This window comes from Hypanus sabinus, chromosome 28 (assembly GCF_030144855.1).
Source record: "Hypanus sabinus isolate sHypSab1 chromosome 28, sHypSab1.hap1, whole genome shotgun sequence".
Taxonomy (NCBI): Eukaryota; Metazoa; Chordata; class Chondrichthyes; order Myliobatiformes; family Dasyatidae; genus Hypanus; species Hypanus sabinus.
The window spans coordinates 2,367,651-2,385,797 of NC_082733.1; the positions used below are offsets into that span (position 1 = coordinate 2,367,651).

Genomic DNA, 18,147 nt, shown 5'->3' on the forward strand with positions numbered 1-18,147 from the left:
TCCGCCGCTGCTTTCATTCAAACGAAGGAAGCTTTGGTGATGCTAGTACATCCCAGAATGGACGCCCCTACCGCCCTCACAGTGGACGCATCAAACACGGCAGTCGGTGGGGTGCTGGAGCAACTCATCGCAGGTCGCTGGCAACCCCTAGCGTTTTTCAGCAAACACCTGCGGCCACCCGAGCTTAAGTACAGTGCTTTCGACCGGGAACTGTTGGCGCTCTACCTGGCAATCCGGCATTTCAGGTACTTCCTAGAAGGTCGGCTCTTCACCGCATTCACGGACCACAAACCGCTTACCTTAGCGTTTACGAAAGCGTCCGACCCCTGGTTGTCCCGCCAGCAACGCCACCTGTCCTACATCTCTGAATACACAACGGATGTCTCAGGTAAGGACAATGTCGTGGCGGATGCGCCCTCTCGCCCTACCGTTCATGCCCTTTCCCAAGGGGTAGACTTTGAGGCACTGGCAGAGGCACAGCAGGCAGATGAGGAGATCCTGAGTTACAGAACCGCAGTCTCCGGTTTGCAGCTCCAGGACCTCCCCATAGGCCCAGGTGAGAGGACCTTACTCTGTGACGTCGCCACCGGCCAGCCCCGTCCCGTCATCCCGGCACCTTGGCGGCAACACGTTTTCGACTCCATTCATAACTTGGCGCATCCCTCCATCCAGACAACGGTCCGGATGGTTTCCAGCAGGTTCGTTTGGCATGGACTCCGCAAGCAAGTCAGTGAATGGGCCAAAACATGTATGCACTGCCAGACGGCCAAGGTGCAGCGGCATACCAAAGCCCCACCGCAGCAGTTCCATCCCACCCACCGGCGGTTCGACCACATTCATGTGGATATCCAGGGATGGCCAGAGGCGGTCCCACTCACCGACACCACCTCCGAATCTTGCGCCCGAGCCCTGATCACCACCTGGATATCTCGCTTTGGTGTACCGGCCCACATTACCTCCGACAGAGGCGCCCAGTTCACCTCCAGCCTGTGGTCAGCTATGGTCAGACTTCTGGGGACTCAGCTGCACCACACCACTGCCTACCACCCACAGTCGAACGGGCTAGTGGAGCGTTTCCACCGTCACCTGAAGTCGGCCCTCATGGCCCGCCTGAGAGGAGCTAACTGGGCGGACGAGCTTCCCTGGGTCCTACTCGGCATCCGCACAGCACCCAAAGACGACCTGCACGCCTCGTCGGCCGAGTTGGTATACGGCGCGCCCCTGGTCGTCCCCGGGGAGTTCCTACCAGCCCCACGGGGGCAAGAGGAGGATCCCGCAGCAGTCCTGGGCAGACTATGCAAGAAGCTTGGTAACCTGGCCCCCATACCTGGCCCTCAATTAATGATTATGCACATTAACACGAGACTGAGAGCATGGTGCAGGAAGGAAGGGTTCAGGTTTTTGGATAATTGGTCTTTGTTCCAAGGACATTGGGATCTGTTTCGAAGGGACAGTCTACATCTGAACCGGAGGGGTACTAACATTCTTGCAGGAGTGTTTGCCAGTGCTGCTCGGGGGGATTTAAACTAGATGTGCAGGGGGCAGGGATCCAGATCCAGAGGGTTGGTCAGAAGGAGCATGGGGTTAAATGTGTAGAAGGTTTGGGTGATCTTGAGAAGGTCATCAAAATTCAGGGTGCAATTAGCCCGATGGAAGTTCAAGGAGCTGGGTTAGGTACAGTAGACAGTGTTTTAAGCAAAGAGAGGAGGAATGGGCTCAGAATTCTATACTTGAATGCGCGTAGTGTCAGAAATAAGACAGATGAGCTTGAAACTCAAATAAAAATGGGGAACTACAATATTGTTGGGATAACGGAGACATGGCTGCAAGGGGATCAGGCCTGGGAATTGAGTGTACCAGGGTATACGTGCTATCGTAGAGACTGAAATATGGGAAGAGGGGGTAGGGTGGCCCTGTTGGTGAGGAATGAGATTCAGTCCTTAGCAAGAGGTGACTAGGGAACAGGGGAAGTAGAGTCTGTGTGGATTGAGCTGAGGAACAGTAAGGGTAAAAAGACCCTAATGGGTGTTGTGTACAGGCCCCCAAACAGTAGCGTGGATATTGGGTACAAGTTGATTAGGGAGTTAACATTGGCATGTGCTAAAGGTAATGCAGTCGTTATGGGAGATTTCAACATGCAGGTGAACTGGGAGAATCAGGTAGGTGCTGGACCCCAGGATAGGGAGTTTGTGGAGTGTCTAAGGGATGTATTTTTGGAACAGCTTGTGCTTGAGCCAACCAGGAACGAGGCTATTTTGGACTTGGTGATGTGTAATGAACAGGAATTGATAAGTGATCTTGAAGTAAAGGAGCCATTAGGAAGTAGTGATCATAACATGATAAGTTTTGATCTACAATTTGAGAGGGATAAGGGCAGATCAGAGGTGTTAGTGTTGCAATTAAATAAAGGAGACTACGGAGCCATGAGGGAAGAGCTGGCCAAAGTTAAATGGGCGGATGCCCTGGCAGGAAAGACAGTGGATCAGCAGTGGCAGATATTCTTGGGCATAATACAAAAGATGTAAAAGCAGTTCATTCCAATGAGAAGGAAGGATTCAAAGAGGGGGAAGGGGCCACAGTGGTTGACAAAGGGAGTCAGAGATTGTATAGCATTAAAGAAAAAGAAGTATGACAGGGTAAGATGAGTGGGAATACAGATGATTGGGAAAGTTTTAAGGAACAGCAGATCTTAACTAATAAAGCAATACGGAGAGAAAAAATCAGGTATGAGCTCAGTCTAGCCAGGAATATAAAAGGGGATAGCAAAAGCTTTTTTAGCTATGTGAAGAGAAAGAAGTTAGTTAAGAACAATGTTGGCCCCTTGAAGAATGAATTGGGAGAAATTGTTATGGGAAACAGGGAAATGGCGACAGAATTTAATGCGTACTTTAGATCTGTCTTCACCAGGGAGGACACAAGCAATCTCCAAGATGTATGGATGGGCCAGGGTCATAAGATATCAGAGGAATTGAAACAGATTGACATTAGGAAAGAAACTGTGATGAGTAGACTGATAGGACTGAAGGCTAATAAATCCCCTGGTCCAGATGGTCTGCATCCGAGGGTTCTAAAAGGAAATTGCGGATGCATTGGTAATCATTTTCCAATGTTCCTCAGATTCAGGATCAGTTCCTGAAGATTGGAGAGTGGCTAATGTTATCCCACTTTTCAAGAAGGGAGGGAAGGAGAAAACGGAGAAGTATCGCCCTGTTAGCCTAATGTCAGTCGTGAGGAAGATGCTTGAATCCATTATTAAGGACGAAATAGTGGCATATCTTGATGGCAGTAATAGGATTAGGCCAAGCCAGCATGGATTTACCAAGGGCAAATCATGCTTGACTAATCTGTTGGAGTTTTTTGAGGGTGTAACAAGGATGTTAGACAAGGGTAAACCAGTGGATGTTGTGTACCTAGATTTTCAGAAGGCATTCAATAAGGTGCCAGATAGGAGATTGGTGAGTAAAATCAGAGCTCATGGCATTGGGGGCAGGGTTTCAACATGGATAGAAAACTGGTTGGCAGATAGAAAGCAAAGGGTAGCAGTGAATGGGTGTTTCTCGGACTGGCTGGAGGTGACTTGCGGGGTACCACAGGGCTCTGTATTGGGACCACAGCTCTTTACGATTTATGTCAATGATTTAGATGAGGGCATTGAAAACTATATCAGCAAGTTTGCTGATGATACTAAACTGGGTGGCAGAGTGACATGCGAAGAGGACGTTAGGAGAATACAGGGAGACTTGGATAGGCTGGGTGAGTGGGCAGATACTTGGCAGATGTCATTCAATGTGAATAAATGTGAAGTTATCCACTTTGGAAGCAGGAACAAGAGGGCAGAGTATTGTCTGAACGGTGTAGAGTTAGGTAAGGGAGAAATGCAAAGAGACCTAGGAGTCCTACTTCACCAGTCAATGAAGGTGAATGAGCAGGTGCAACAGGCAGTGAAGAGGGCAAATGGAATGTTGGCCTTTGTTACAAGGGGAATTGAGTACAAGAGCAAGGATGTCCTTTTGCATTTGTACAGGGCCCTGGTGAGACCACACCTGGAATATTGTGTACAGTTTTGGTCTCCAGGTTTAAGGAAGGACATTCTGGCAATTGAGGAAGTGCAGCGTAGATTCACTAGGTTGATTCCTGGGATGGCAGGGCTGTCTTACGCAGAGAGATTGGAGAGATTGGGCTTGTACACGCTGGAATTGAGGAGATTGAGAGGGGATCTGATTGAAACGTTTAAGATAATTAAAGGATTTGATAGGATTGAGGCAGGAAATATGTTCCAGATGTTGGGAGAGTCCAGTACCAGAGGGCATGGATTGAGAATAAGAGGTCAGTTATTTAAAACAGAGTTGAGGAAGAGCTTCTTCTCCCAGAGAGTTGTGGAGGTGTGGAATGCACTGCCTTGGAAGATGGTGGAGGCCAATTCTCTGGATGCTTTCAAGAAGGAGCTAGATAGATATCTGATGGATAGGGGAATCAAGGGATATGGGGACAAGGCAGGGACTGGGTATTGTTAGTGAATGATCAGCCATGATCTCAGAATGGCGGTGCAGACTCGAGGGGCCAAATGGTCTCCTTCTGCACCTATTGTCTATTGTCTATTGTCTATTGTCATACCCACTTCACAGCACGGGCGGAACCCGACCTGCGTACCCAAAGACCTGCAGAACTGTAAGTTTGTGTTTGTACGAAGGGGCGGGCATCGGCCACCGCTGCAGCGGCTATACGAGGGGCCGCTTACGGTGCTCCGGAACAACGGGTCCACGTTCGTGCTGGACGTTGGGGGGAAAGAGGAGGTTTTCACGGTGGACCGACTCAAACCGGCCCATGTGGACCTGGCGCAACCGGTCGAGTTTCCGGCACCTCGGCGCAGAGGCCGTCCTCCCAAGCAGGTTCTGGCCCAGACTGTGGACGTTGGCTGGTGTATCGCCGGTTCTGGGGGGGAGGGGGGGGGTTATGTGGTGACCCATTTCTTGGCACATCCGAACCGGCTCACAATTAGCCAGCTTTCCGGCTAAGGGAGATAGCCTACGGGGGTTTGCGAGCACAGAGCTTTGGAGCCTCTGCGCCACGGGGAGCAGGTTGAGGGAGGCTTAAAAGTGAGGCTGAGGATTTGGAATAAAGCTTTTTCTTCGACTGCAGTTACCGACTCCGTGTCGTAATTTTAGTGCTGTGTGTAGCACACCGCTACAGCATTGCATTTTTAAATGATACCTTTATTTCAGGCTTCCAATGCCCAGCTTGGAAAAAACATATCTCTTTCAAATTTCATTATCAGCAAATATGCTGAAGACAATAAATTAGCATCTGTGTGTTGGAATCTGCTTTCATTTAATTTATTAGCTGATGTAATTATGTAGTATACTACCTGGGGAAGAGTTTCTAGACATCCATGTGTTATTATTTGAACCTGGAAATATACTTGGTGTTGCCATAACTTAATTCAACCCAAGATCTCATAACCTTTCCCCTTTCACCTTGGAAGCCCCTCCTGTCGTTCACTTACTTAATAACTTCTGTGGGCCATATTTGGCATACATTCATCCTCATGCAGAGAGCAGTCTCTTTAAACAAGATGCTCAAGATTATCAGGTCTCATTTTCTGTGACTCAGCTGATGTCAGATGGGAAAGTTCAAAATATCATAGAATGAACCCAGGGATGCTACTCCTGCTGGCTATCACTTCTGCTTCACCTAGCTCCTTAACACCTTTCCGTTGATGACATTTGAAGATGCTGAGGTCAATGGAATCAAAGTCTGTAGCAACTACAATTATAGCAACACCGATGAATAAAAATCAAAATGCTAAGCACTCAAAACAAAGCAATGAACATGCTGAACATGAATTCATGTATCACCATGAAAATTTAATGCAGCTCATTCACCTTTCTCTGCTGCCATCTGTACACTGATTTTAGGGAGCAGCAGTTTCAGGGAACAGGAAAGAGTAACATGGGTCCAATATTGACCCTTTGTGAATAAATTGTATAGTTATGGGCCTAGAGCTGATTTTGGGCATTATATGTTTTCTATATCTTGTGAAAATTATATTACAATACTTTTTACTGTGTTTAGATGTTACTTTTTTTCATTGCACTGGGAACAGCTGCTAAACAGAGATTTAGGTGAGGATTTACAATCACTGATTCTACCAATGGACGAAAATCTGTATATCTCTGGTGAACATCTTCAGCTAACCTACATTGATGACTCAAATGCTAACAAATTTAGAAATCTGATTCCATCTATAGTTCCAATAACTATCAATTTTTCTACAAATTTAGGGCAGGAAATAAGAAGGAACTCTATTGTATTGTACCTTACAGTATAACCAGAAATGAATCAGGTAAGCAAGGACAAGACTAGAACCAATCCTCTTTTAAAATGGATATCATAAGAACACAAGGCATGGGAAAAGAATTAGACCATTCAACCATCAAGTCTACTCTGCCAAACCATCATGAACAATTATATTTATTTAATCATTTAGAGATATAACATGGACCAGACTAACCGCCACCCCACTTACCATACCTCTCTCTGTTACAAGATGCTCTAGCTTCTGGGATTTAGCCATTCGAGCTCTCTGTAGATAGCTGGAGTGACCCTCTTTAAAGTTTCAAGGTGGTCCTGCTAATTGATAATCATGTTTAGGGCACCAAGAATTGAGTATTTAAAGAGCACCTGAACTAAGCTTTGGTGCTCAATCATAAGCCCGACTAGTGATATCATCTAGCATTTGTTTGTGCTCAATTCTTGATCTGGTTTGATACTGTGTCTTGATCCTTGCTATGGTTACTTCAGCACTTGGGTCCAAACTATCCTTGTCAAGGACTCACATCACACTCTCAACCCCATTCTCCTGATCTCTCTGTAAACTTTGATGTCCTGACTAATCAAGAACCTTGCGGCCTCTACTTTAACTATACCCAATAATCCGGCCTCCACAGCTATCTGTGGCAATGAATTCCACAGATTCACCATCCTCTTGCTAAAGAAATTCCTCCTCAGTACATGGAACTTAGAAAATTAGAGGGCTATGGGTAAGCCTAGTAATTTCTAAGGTATGGACATGTTCGGCACAACTTTGTGGACTGAAGGGCCTGTATTGTGCTCTAGGTTTTCTATGTTTCATCTCTGTTCTAAATCAGTCCCTTTATCTGAGGCTGTGCCATCTGGGCCTAGATCCCACAATAGGAAAAATCCTCTCCACATCCACTCTACCTCAGCCTTTTAATATTCGATATGTTTCAATGAGACCTTCCCCTCCCCCACTCTTCTGAATTCCAGCAAGTATAGGCCCAGAGTCATCAAACACTCTTCATAGGTTAATCCTTTCATTTTTGGAATCATTCTTGTGAAACTCCTCTGGACCCTCTCCTATGCCAGCACATCTTTTCTTAGATTAGGGCCCAAAACTGCACACAATATTCCAAGTAAAGTCTCTCACCAACGCGATATATAAAACCTCAGCATGACATCTTTGAGTTCATATTCTAGTCCTCTCAAAATGCATTTGCCGTCCTTACCACTGATTTAATCTGCAAGTTAACCTTTAGGGAATCTTATACAAAGATTCCCAAGTCCCTTTGTCCCTTGGATTTCTGAATTTTCTCCATTTTGAAAGCCTACTACACCTTTATTCCTTTTACTAACTTGTATGACCATATACTTTGCTACACTATATTCCATTTGTCACTTCTTTACCTGTTGTTCTAATCTGTTTAAATTCTTTTTCCAACTCCCTAGTTTGGATACAGGTAAGGCAAGAAGGCTCAGGATATTAAATAAAGGAAATAGTTTAATTTCTCTGTTTACCATCACCAGCACCAAATAGGTATCTGATGTAATTTTGCAACAAACAGTGATCAGTTCCATAATGACTTAAACAAGAATAGTTGAAACCTCATGATAATTAAGGACCTACACTACATTTCAATTCAAATCTGATTTTTTAAACTATTCGTGTGGTTAAACCAGATTTGCTCTGGATTTTCTAGATAGAAAACTCGATTTTCCACAGTGAAACAAGAAATGGGACAGATTCAGTAACCAGAGCTTGTTGCTCAATAAGGATTTTGTCATGGAGAAAAAGCTAGGAAAAGCTGAAAACTTAACTATATTTAATTCAGAGAATGCTTTGGTTTATATGGCTTCTAAATAATATAGGAAGACTTGATGGTCATGCAGGCAAAGCAACCTGTATGACAGAGACTTCATCCACCCCCCAAAGGGAAAGAGCACTATAATTAGAGTATATTCAATGCCTGAAATGCACTAATGCACTACCAGGGGTAGTAGTGGAGACAAATACAGGAGTTCCCCCCCACTTTACAAAGGTAGAGTGTTCCTATGAAACCTTTCTTAAGCTGAAATGGCATAAAACAAAGAACCATTAATTTATATGGGAAAAAATTTTGTAAAAGTGAAAATCCTCTTTGTAATGCGAAAACAGGTTACTAATGTAGGTGTTTTGTAAAAGTGAAGTGGCATAAAGTGAACATTCGTAAAGTGGGGGACACCTGTATGAAAAAGGCATTTAAGGGACTCTTAGATAGGCAATTGAATATGCAAAAATGGAGCAATATGGATATTTTGTAGGGAGGAGGAATTAGTTTAGTTAATTACTTGTTTAATTAGTTCAGTACATCATGGGCTGAAGGACCCATTCTTGCGCTGTTCTGTTCTATATCTATGTTCTATGATTCAAAACATCTTCAGCATCTTCCCTCTTTCTTTCTCTCACATATACACACACACACGATTTATTTTTGTTTTAAAACAAAGTCGTTTAGGACTCGGATCTGGTATGTCACCAAAGACTAGCAAACAGCTACAGATATATCATGGAGAGCATTCTAACTAGTTGCATCACCATCTGGTATGGAGGGGCCACTGCAAGGAATTACAAAAAGCTGCCCTGGGTTGCACACTTAGCCAGCTCCATCATATGCATTGGCCTAACCACCATCTGGGACATTTCGAAAGGTGGCATCCATCATTAAGGATGCACAGCCCCGTGCCGAAGAAGTCTTCAGTGTCCTGCCTAAATGACTAACGTCCTATTGCACTCACGTCCATCATCATGAAGTGTTTCGAGAGGCTCGTCATGAGGCATATCAAGACCCTGCTGCCCCCCTCACTGCACTCCCTGCAGTTTGTGTTCCGTCCCAACCGCTCAACAGATGACGCCATTGCCACCACCCTCCACCTGGCCCTAACCCACCTGGAGAAAAAAGACTCATATGTTCAGATGCTGTTCATAGACTTCAGTTCAGCATTCAACACAATCATCGCTCAGAAACTGATTGGAAAGCTGAGCCTACCGGGCCTGAACACATCCCTCTGCAACTAGACTTCCTGACTGGGAGACCTCAGTCAGTCCGGATCGGGAGCAGCATCTCCAACACCATCACACTGAGCACGGGGACCCCCCAGGACTATGGGTTCATTCCACTGCTGTTCACTCTGCTGACCCACGACTGTGCTGCAACACACAGCACGAACCACATCATCAAGTTCATCGATGACACGACCGTGGTGGGTCTCATCAGCAAGAACAACAAGTCAGCTTACAGAGAGGAGATGCAGCGGTTAATGGACTGGCACAGAGCCAACAACCTGTCTCTGAATATGAACAAAACAAAAGAGGTGGTTGTTGACTTCAGAAGGACATGGAACAACCACTCCTAGAGATGGTTGTTGACTTCAGAAGGACATGGAACGACCACTCCTCACTGAACATCGACGGCTCCTTGGTAGAGATCGTTAAGATCACCAAATTTCTTGATGTTCACCTGGTGGAGAATCTCACCTGGTCCCTCAACACCAGCTCCATAGCAAAGGAAGCCTAACAGCGTCACTACTTTCTGCGAAGGCTGGGGAAAGTCCATCTCCCACCCACCCCCATCCTCATCACGTTCTACAGGGGTTGTATTGAGAGCATCCTGAGCAACTGCATCACTGCCTGGTTTGGAAATTGCACCATCTCGGATCACAAGACCCTGCAGCAGATAGAGGTCAGCTGAGAAGATCATTGGGGTCTCTCTTCCTGCCATCACGGACATTTACACTACACGCTGCATCCACAAAGCAAACAGCATTATGAAGGACCCCATGCACCCCTCATACAACCTCTTCTCCCTCCTGCCATCTGTGAAAAGGCTCTGAAGCATTTGGGCTCTCACAACCAGACTATGTAACAGTTTCTTCCCCCAAGCTATCAGACTCCTCAATATCCAGCGCCTGGCCTGACACCTTACTGCCCTATTGTCCTGTTTATTATTTATTGTAATGCCTGCACTTTATGCAGTCCTGGGTAGGTCTGCAGTCCAGTGTAGTTGTTGTGTGTTTTTTTTTCTCTGTGTTGTTTTTTTTACCGTTCAGTCTAGTTTTTGTACTGAGTCATGTAACACCATGGTCCTGGAAAACATTGTCTCATTTTTACTATGTACTGTACCAGCAGTTATGGTCGAAATGACAATAAAAGTGACTTGACGACATCACACAGGACAGGCTCTCTTCATATTACTATCATCAGGAAGGAGGTACAACAGATATTCGCTCAACATTTTTAAAACATCTTCTACTCCTCCACCATCAAATTTCTAAGCAAACAATGAAGCAACCCATAAGCACTACCTCAGTCTATTTGCTCTCTTTCGTACTAGTGTTTTAATTTTTATATATATTTCTTATTGTAATTTAAAGTGATTTTATGTATTGTAGTGTAGTGCCGCCACAATACAAAAAAAACATGACTTTCTGTACATCAGTGGCATTAAACTTGATTCTGATGTAGAAAATTACTGAATGACGCTGACTTCTTATGCCATTACTTGTACTGTGTTAAAATTCATTATTATTATTTTGATAACACCAAGCATTTACTGCTTTCACTTGAAATCAGTTCTTACTTTTTACCAGTAACCTTCGCAAGTATGAATTCAGTGATTGTAAAAATATATTGCAAGTATATTGCATATTAGCAAATCCTACTTGGAAGCAAACTATAAAATTTCCCAAATCGATCATTTACAGTAAATATTTAAAAACTATAATCCAGTACTTACAAGTGAAAAGTTTCATCCCAGCTTGGGTTGAGATTCCCAAAAATGGTTTTAGTCCTCCTTTTGGTTTTACCCACTTGCACTGTGACATAAGGGTCACTTGAGCCAGTCTTATCTTTTGCTTGTAAACCCTGAGCACAGAGCACTGTATGTACAAGGAAAGATTGGAATGTTTAATACATACTTTTAATCATATAGGCAAAACTTAATTATGATGAAATATACACTGGCAACTTTTAGTATTTACCAATACTAACATGTGAATGCTAGGGTATTTTCCCTGGTCAATGGAGAACACCAGTCAAAATCTACTTGAATCACAAAAGTGAGTGCTATAGAAGAGTACAGTTCCTTCCTTCATCACACAAACTAAACATAGAATATAGTGGTGCCTATCCACAGAATTCCAGTCCAGAAATTTGGCATGGCATGGTAGCGTAGTAGTTAGCGTAATGCTTTACAGTGCCAGTGACCCGGGTTCAATTCCTACTACTGTCTTTGAGGGGTTTGCATGTTCTCCTTGTGACCAGGTGGGATTCCGCCAGATGCTCCTGTTTCCTATTACCATGCTGTATCCCATACATACGTAGATAAATACATAACAAACAAACAAACAAATAAATAAATGGATGGATAAATGATAGATAGTAGATACATAAATAAATCAATTAGGTTACATTTAAATACAGGGAACTGAATTATTATGCAGGATTCCCTAAGCATTAGTTTGCAGATTCAGATGATAGTCAGGAAGGCAAATGCAATGTTAACATTCATTTTGAGAGGACTAGAATATAAAAGCAAGATTACAAGCTGAGGCTTTATAATGTATTGGCTAGACTATTTATGGAGTATTGAGAGCAGTTTTGGGCCCTTTATCTAAGAAAGGATGTGCTGGCATAGGAGAAGGTTCAGGGGAGATTTATGAGAATGATTTGATGAATGAAAGGTTTAATGTATAATGAACTTTTGAAGGCTCTGGGCCTGTACTTGCTGTGGTTAAGAAGAATAAGGGGATCTCATTTAAACCAACTGAATAATGAAAGGCCTAGATAGAGTGGACATGAAAAGGATGTTTCCTATAGTGGGGATATCTAGTACCAAGGCACAGAATGTCTTAGAAGGACATTTAGAACAGAGATGAAGAGGAATTTCTTTAGCAAGATCATGGTGAATCTATGGAATTCATTGCCACAGATGGCTGTGGAGGCTGTAATTGAGTATATTTATGGCAGAAACTGCTATTTTTTTATTAGTAAGAACATTACAGGTTAAAGGAAGAAGGGAGGGGAATGGGGTTAAGAAAGATAATAAATCTTCAGCCACTGCAGTGTAGTGGTAAGCATGATGTTTATTACAGCTTAGGACATTCCAGAGTTTGGACTTCAACTCTGTAAGGAGTCTCTGTATACCCTGCTTGTGGAATGTGTGTGGTAGTTCCCTGGTGCTCCAGTTTCCTTCCATGGTCCAAGGGCCCTGTGCTAGGCTAATTAGATATTAGATTTGGGCTAATCAAGCTTGTGGTTTGCTGGAGTGACATAGCTTGAAGGGCCAGAAAGATCTATTCCACGCTGTATCAGAAAGTAAGTAAGTAAATAAATAAATAAATAAATAAAATCACCCATGATGGAATGGCAGAGCAGATCAATGGGCCTAAATGCCTAATTCTGCTCCTATGTCTTATGAATGTGATAATAACATTTAAGAGGCACTTAGACTTCCCCTAAAGAGGCAGTGAATGAAGGGTTATAAATGATGTGCAGGCAGATTGTATTAGTTTAAATTGGCATCATATTTGGCATACATATGGTGGGATGAATATCCTATTACTGTGAGGTACTGTTCAATGTTCATTACTTTGGTAATTTTGACAGATTGTGGCAGGAGAATTACATAAGACAATAAATAGACAAAATGTTTAGGAAAATAATATGAATCATTATACTAATGATCGTGTTAGTCCAAAAACAAGTTATACTAGTTTCTAGAAAATAAATGGACATGGAGCTGGAATACAACAACTGCAGAAATTGGTCATTGGCTTTGGTAATGGCAATGCTTAGGGAGTGAGGAATTTGTTCTGAGGTATTTCCAATGTCAGTTTTTATAAATGTTATTCTGTGTTAGCTCTAATTTATGTCAAATTTGGAAACCTTCAAGGAAATATTGGTTGGCTGACCAGTCAACATTTTTTAACATTAATTTCAGTTTAAACTGAACTGGGGCTGACTGGTGAGTTTCTTTTTCAGAACACAAAGTAGGATTTGATAATTGGAGATCCTCACTCGTCAACCTCAGCAGGATTATTAGAAGTAAAAGAGGATGGACTTCATTGCTTTATAAATTTAGACTATCCAACTTTAAAACTTCTTGATTTTAATCGTAAATTTATGAAAAATAAATTGGTGGAAACATTCTAGCGAAGTTTCCTCTGAAAGCAAATTTTGATTTATATCTCAAACACCCTGGAACTTCCTGACAACTATGTAGGTTAATAACACTGCTATGGAATGTAAAAGATCTTTACAAAATTGGCACATTATAGGAGGTGTACCCAATTATACACTTCTCAAAATTAATTAGTTTCATAATGTATCTTATTTTTAAAATAAGATTAACTCTATTAACTTCTATAAATTAGTGTTCTCAAAAGACAAAAGATTTTTAAAATGTATTCCTGCACATTCTAAATTGTGTTAGATGCTCCTTTTAATCGGATTCAGATGCTATGTGAGGAATTAAGACAGGGGACAACCTTGTTGAAAAAGACAGAGCAGCATAGGCAAGTTGTTTCAAAACCTTAGTCAAAAATCTGTTTGGTGGATTTGCACAGAGTCAAATTCATTTAACTGATCTATTCACAAGACACAGATGTCACAGGCTAGGCCTGCATTTTTTACCCATCCCAAAATATTCATGAACAATGACTTTTTGAGCCTTTTCATTGGGCAGATTGGTATTGTGAAAGTACAGACTCACAGGTATAGATGGCCTGAAAATGGAGATTAGTGAACCAGATGGGTTCTGACTACAATCTGGAAGCTATTCCTATCTTAAAAGATCTAAAATAAACTAACTTGAAAGTAACTAGTTGAATCTGATCATGGAATAATTCGAAGAATAAGAGATGGGTTGTAAAGGGAAATGGTAAAATACAGGTTGAGTTAGGCAGTCTGGTTGAAGAATTGATGCAATTACTTGCTTGCTTGACTCATATACATTACATTCAATATCTCTTAATGTAGATTACAGGGAATTAGAATTTCAGGATGGTTTATGAAGTAGGGAAGTTGCACCCAGGAATAATATTATAAGTGGAATGGAATGGAGCACATTTCATTATTTGTAACATAAACAGATTCTCCGAGATAGAAATATGGACCAGTGGTGTCATATGGCCATATATGAAATGTAAATATTTCAGAAATGTGCTATACCATTTCCACTTCTCACACAAGCTACCGAACAGCTTGTGCAACAAAAATCATTATAACTTGTGTCAAATTAAGCTATTTTTTATTTATTTTACATAAGGTGCTTGTAGCAACACAAAAGACTTCTTAACTTTCATTAGCCTAGGACGGGGGTCGGCAACCCGTGGCTCCGGAGCCACATGTGGCTCTTTTACGTCTGTGCTGCGGCTCCCTGTTGCTTTGGGAAATAATTGGTCAGTATTTAATTAAAATGTATTTTATGTTAGTTTGTTAGTTTTTGAAATGTAATTCTAAATTTGAAGATTATGGTGATCTTGTACAATCTAAATAAGATGTTGTGGTGACCCATTTCCTGACACATCCGAACCGGCTCACAATTAGCCAGCGTTCAGGCTAAGGGAGATAGCCTACGGGGGTTTGTGAGTACGTATCTTTTGCAGCATCCGTGCCCATGGGGGGGCGGGTTGAGGGAGGCTTAAAAGCAAGGCTGTTTAGTTCGAATAAAGCTATCTTTGACTGCAGTTTACTGACTGCGTGTAGCACACCGCTACAACGTGTTTTTATCGCTGGCTGTCCAGAGGGGAGGTGCTGAAACGCTTTGTCGCGTGTCTGGAAGAAGCGAAAACTTTCCTGGGCAGCAAAGGGCTCACCTTTCCTGAGCTGGAACAGCCAGAGTGGCTGGAAAAGCTACACTTCATGGTAGACATGACAGCGCACCTGAACACGCTGAACACAGCTCTTCAGGGGTAAGGATGTACAGCCCTGCACATGTTGGAGGATGTTTTGGCATTCGAGCGCAAGTTGACAGTGCTTGCCAGAGATTTACAGAAAGGCACATTGTCTCACTTCCCCAATTTGAGAGAGTTCAAACAAGGTCACGACATGATAAATTCGGAGTATTTACATTCTGCAATCATCGCAATGCAAACATCGTTTGGGAAACGCTTCTGTGAGTTCAGAGAGGAAAAAAACACATTATCCTTCCCGGGCACTCCCCTAAGCATCGATCCATCCCTACTGAATACGACTGCATTGTCAGGTGTGAGTCAACCTGACCAAGTATGATAAATATTTTAATTGCCTATTATTTTACGTATATTCATATGTTTTCATTGTTCAGTGAAATAGTCCTTTTATTTTTCAGGTTGACAGCTGGCTGACGTTATTTTTGGTTTGCTGCTGGTGGCAAATTTAAGTTTGGCGTTTTTCATAAATACAAGAAGGACGTTGAATAGACGAATAGACGTTGAGTATTTTACTTAAAAGTAACCTTCAACCCAACGTCTTTTTTTCGGAGTTCAAAATGTTTTTGTTGCATGCAGAAATGTAATTTCGTTTTCTCTGCAGGAGTTCATCAATTTCATAAATGCAACACATTATAGTTTGTTTATACATAGCATAAAGGCAAAACAAAACGTTGTATGCAGTGTTATTTCATTTTAAATGTCAAACGGGTTTTGCGGCTCCCAGTGTTTTCTTTTCTGTGGGAAACGGGTCCAAGTGGCTCTTTCAGTGGTAAAGGTTGCTGACCCCTGGCCTAGGACGTTAGAGAAAAAGTAGCTAGGTGATCATTTCACCAACAAGGCCATTGTCTTATAGTGGGATAACAACTAATACCCAGTTCTGATATAGTAAATTATTTTTAAGACTTGACCATTTTTGAAAAGGCCTTAATTTTGAAAGTAAATGAAAACTCAGAATAAACTATTATTATAAACATTACTATAAACATCCAAATATTCATACACTGGCTATTGTAATTTGAATTGTTAAGATAAATATACTTTGGGTAGTCTGACCTGTTATTTTTATCTTTGCTGACCACTTAGATGTTCCCTCCAACACATTCTGCTTTGCTGCCTTCAGATGCTGTGCATGGTCTTCCTTAGACACTTCAAATTGTGCTTGGATCAACTCAAAGATCTCAGGCTTGTTTCTCTCTCTGATTTTCATTCTTTCCTTCATGGCTGCAATAATGTTTTGTGTTTTGTCCTCTGCACCATGCTTTGAGCTTTTCTCTGCTGCTCCTGAAATTGAAAATGTCAAAGTGCATCATCATCTAGAATTTCAAACAAACTAGATTTGTGAAGTTGAAACAACATTAAAAGGATCTGCAGACTTGGCACAGTTGGTACAATCCATGTTAAATCAGTTTATTTTCTCTGAATCTGCATCCATTCACCCAGACTCAGCTCTGAAAGAAAATCAAATATTCTGATACAGGGGGCATGGCTTCAGATTTTGGGATCATTGGGATCTCTTCTGGGGAAGGTATGACCAGTACAAAAAGGATGGGTTACACCTGAATCCAAGGGGGAGCAATTACCTTGCAGACAGGTTTGCTAGAGCTATAGGGGAGGGTTTAAACTAATTTGCCAGGAGGTTTGGAACCAAAGTGAGGAAGGGCATTTGGTGTACAAGTAGATGCAGTGTGTAGTCAGAATGTGAGGAAGGACAAGCTGATTACAGGGCAAGACTGGGCAGATTACAGTGGGATGAGTATAAGGGCAAAATTGAAAAGGGTGATGAATACAGGATTAAAGGTGTTACATGGAATAAGGTAGATGATCTTGTAGCACAGTTAGAGATTAGCAGGTCTGATGTGGGCATCACATAGTTGGGAGCTTAACATCCAAAGAGACACAAAGGACAGGCAGGTAGGGAGAGGGGATGGGAGGCTCTGTTGGTTAAAAAAAATCAAATGCTTAGAAAGAGGTGACATAGGATCAAAATATATTGAATCCAATTAAGAAACTTCAAGGGTAAAAAAGACCCAGATGGGAGTCATATACAGATGTCTGAACAGAGCCAGATTGTGGAATATAAGTTACAATGGGGGATAGAAAACACATATAAAAAGGGCGATGTTGCATTGTCACACAGTTTTCAATATGCAGTAGGTTGGGAAAATCATTTTGGTGCTGAATCTCAAGAGAGGGAATTGGTAAAATGCCCACAAGATGGCTTTTTAGAGAGGCTTCTGGTTGAGTTCACTAGGGGAAAGGCAATTCTGGATTGGTTATTGTGTATTGAACCAGACTTGAGTGGTAAATAAACTTTTAGGAAGGTGTGATCATAATATGATAGAATCCTCCTGCATTTTAAGAGAGAAGATAAAGTCAGATAAATCAGTGGAGTTAAGGGAATTACAGAGGCATGAGAGAGGAGTCTGCCAAATTTGATTGGAAGGGGACACCAGCAGGGATGATGGCAGAATGGCAATGGCTGGAGTTTCTGGGGGAAATTCAGAAGGCGCAGGATAGATTTAGTATTCATGTGTTATTGTCTTACAACATTGAATCACAGTGGATTTAATTTGGGTTTTTTGACAATGATCAACAGACAAGATTCTTTCATGCCAAAGTGAAAACAAATATTGACAAATTGGTCCAAATTTATTACAATTAATAAGCACAGAATAATTGTATGCGTAAGTATTCACCCCCTTCTAGTCAGTATTTAATAGATGCACCTTTGGCAGCAATCACAGGTCTCTATCAGCTTTGTACATCTGGACATACAATTTTTCTCCATTCTTCTTTACAAAACTGCTCGAGCTCTGTCAAATTGCATGGGGATCATAATCGAATAGCCCTTTTCAAGTCCAGCCACAAATTTTCAATTGGATTGAGGTCTGAACTCTGACT

The 18,147-nt window shown here is 42.2% G+C and overlaps 1 protein-coding gene across 1 annotated transcript in view; it reads right to left on the reverse strand.

Annotated features, from left to right (window-relative positions):
• The window catches only part of LOC132382383 (protein unc-13 homolog C-like), a 575,658-nt gene that overhangs the window by 410,684 nt on the left and 146,827 nt on the right, over positions 1 to 18,147 (reverse strand). The window contains 2 exon segments of the mRNA XM_059952510.1: positions 11,070 to 11,211; positions 16,300 to 16,527. Of these exon segments, the coding sequence (XP_059808493.1) occupies positions 11,070 to 11,211; positions 16,300 to 16,527 (370 nt within the window).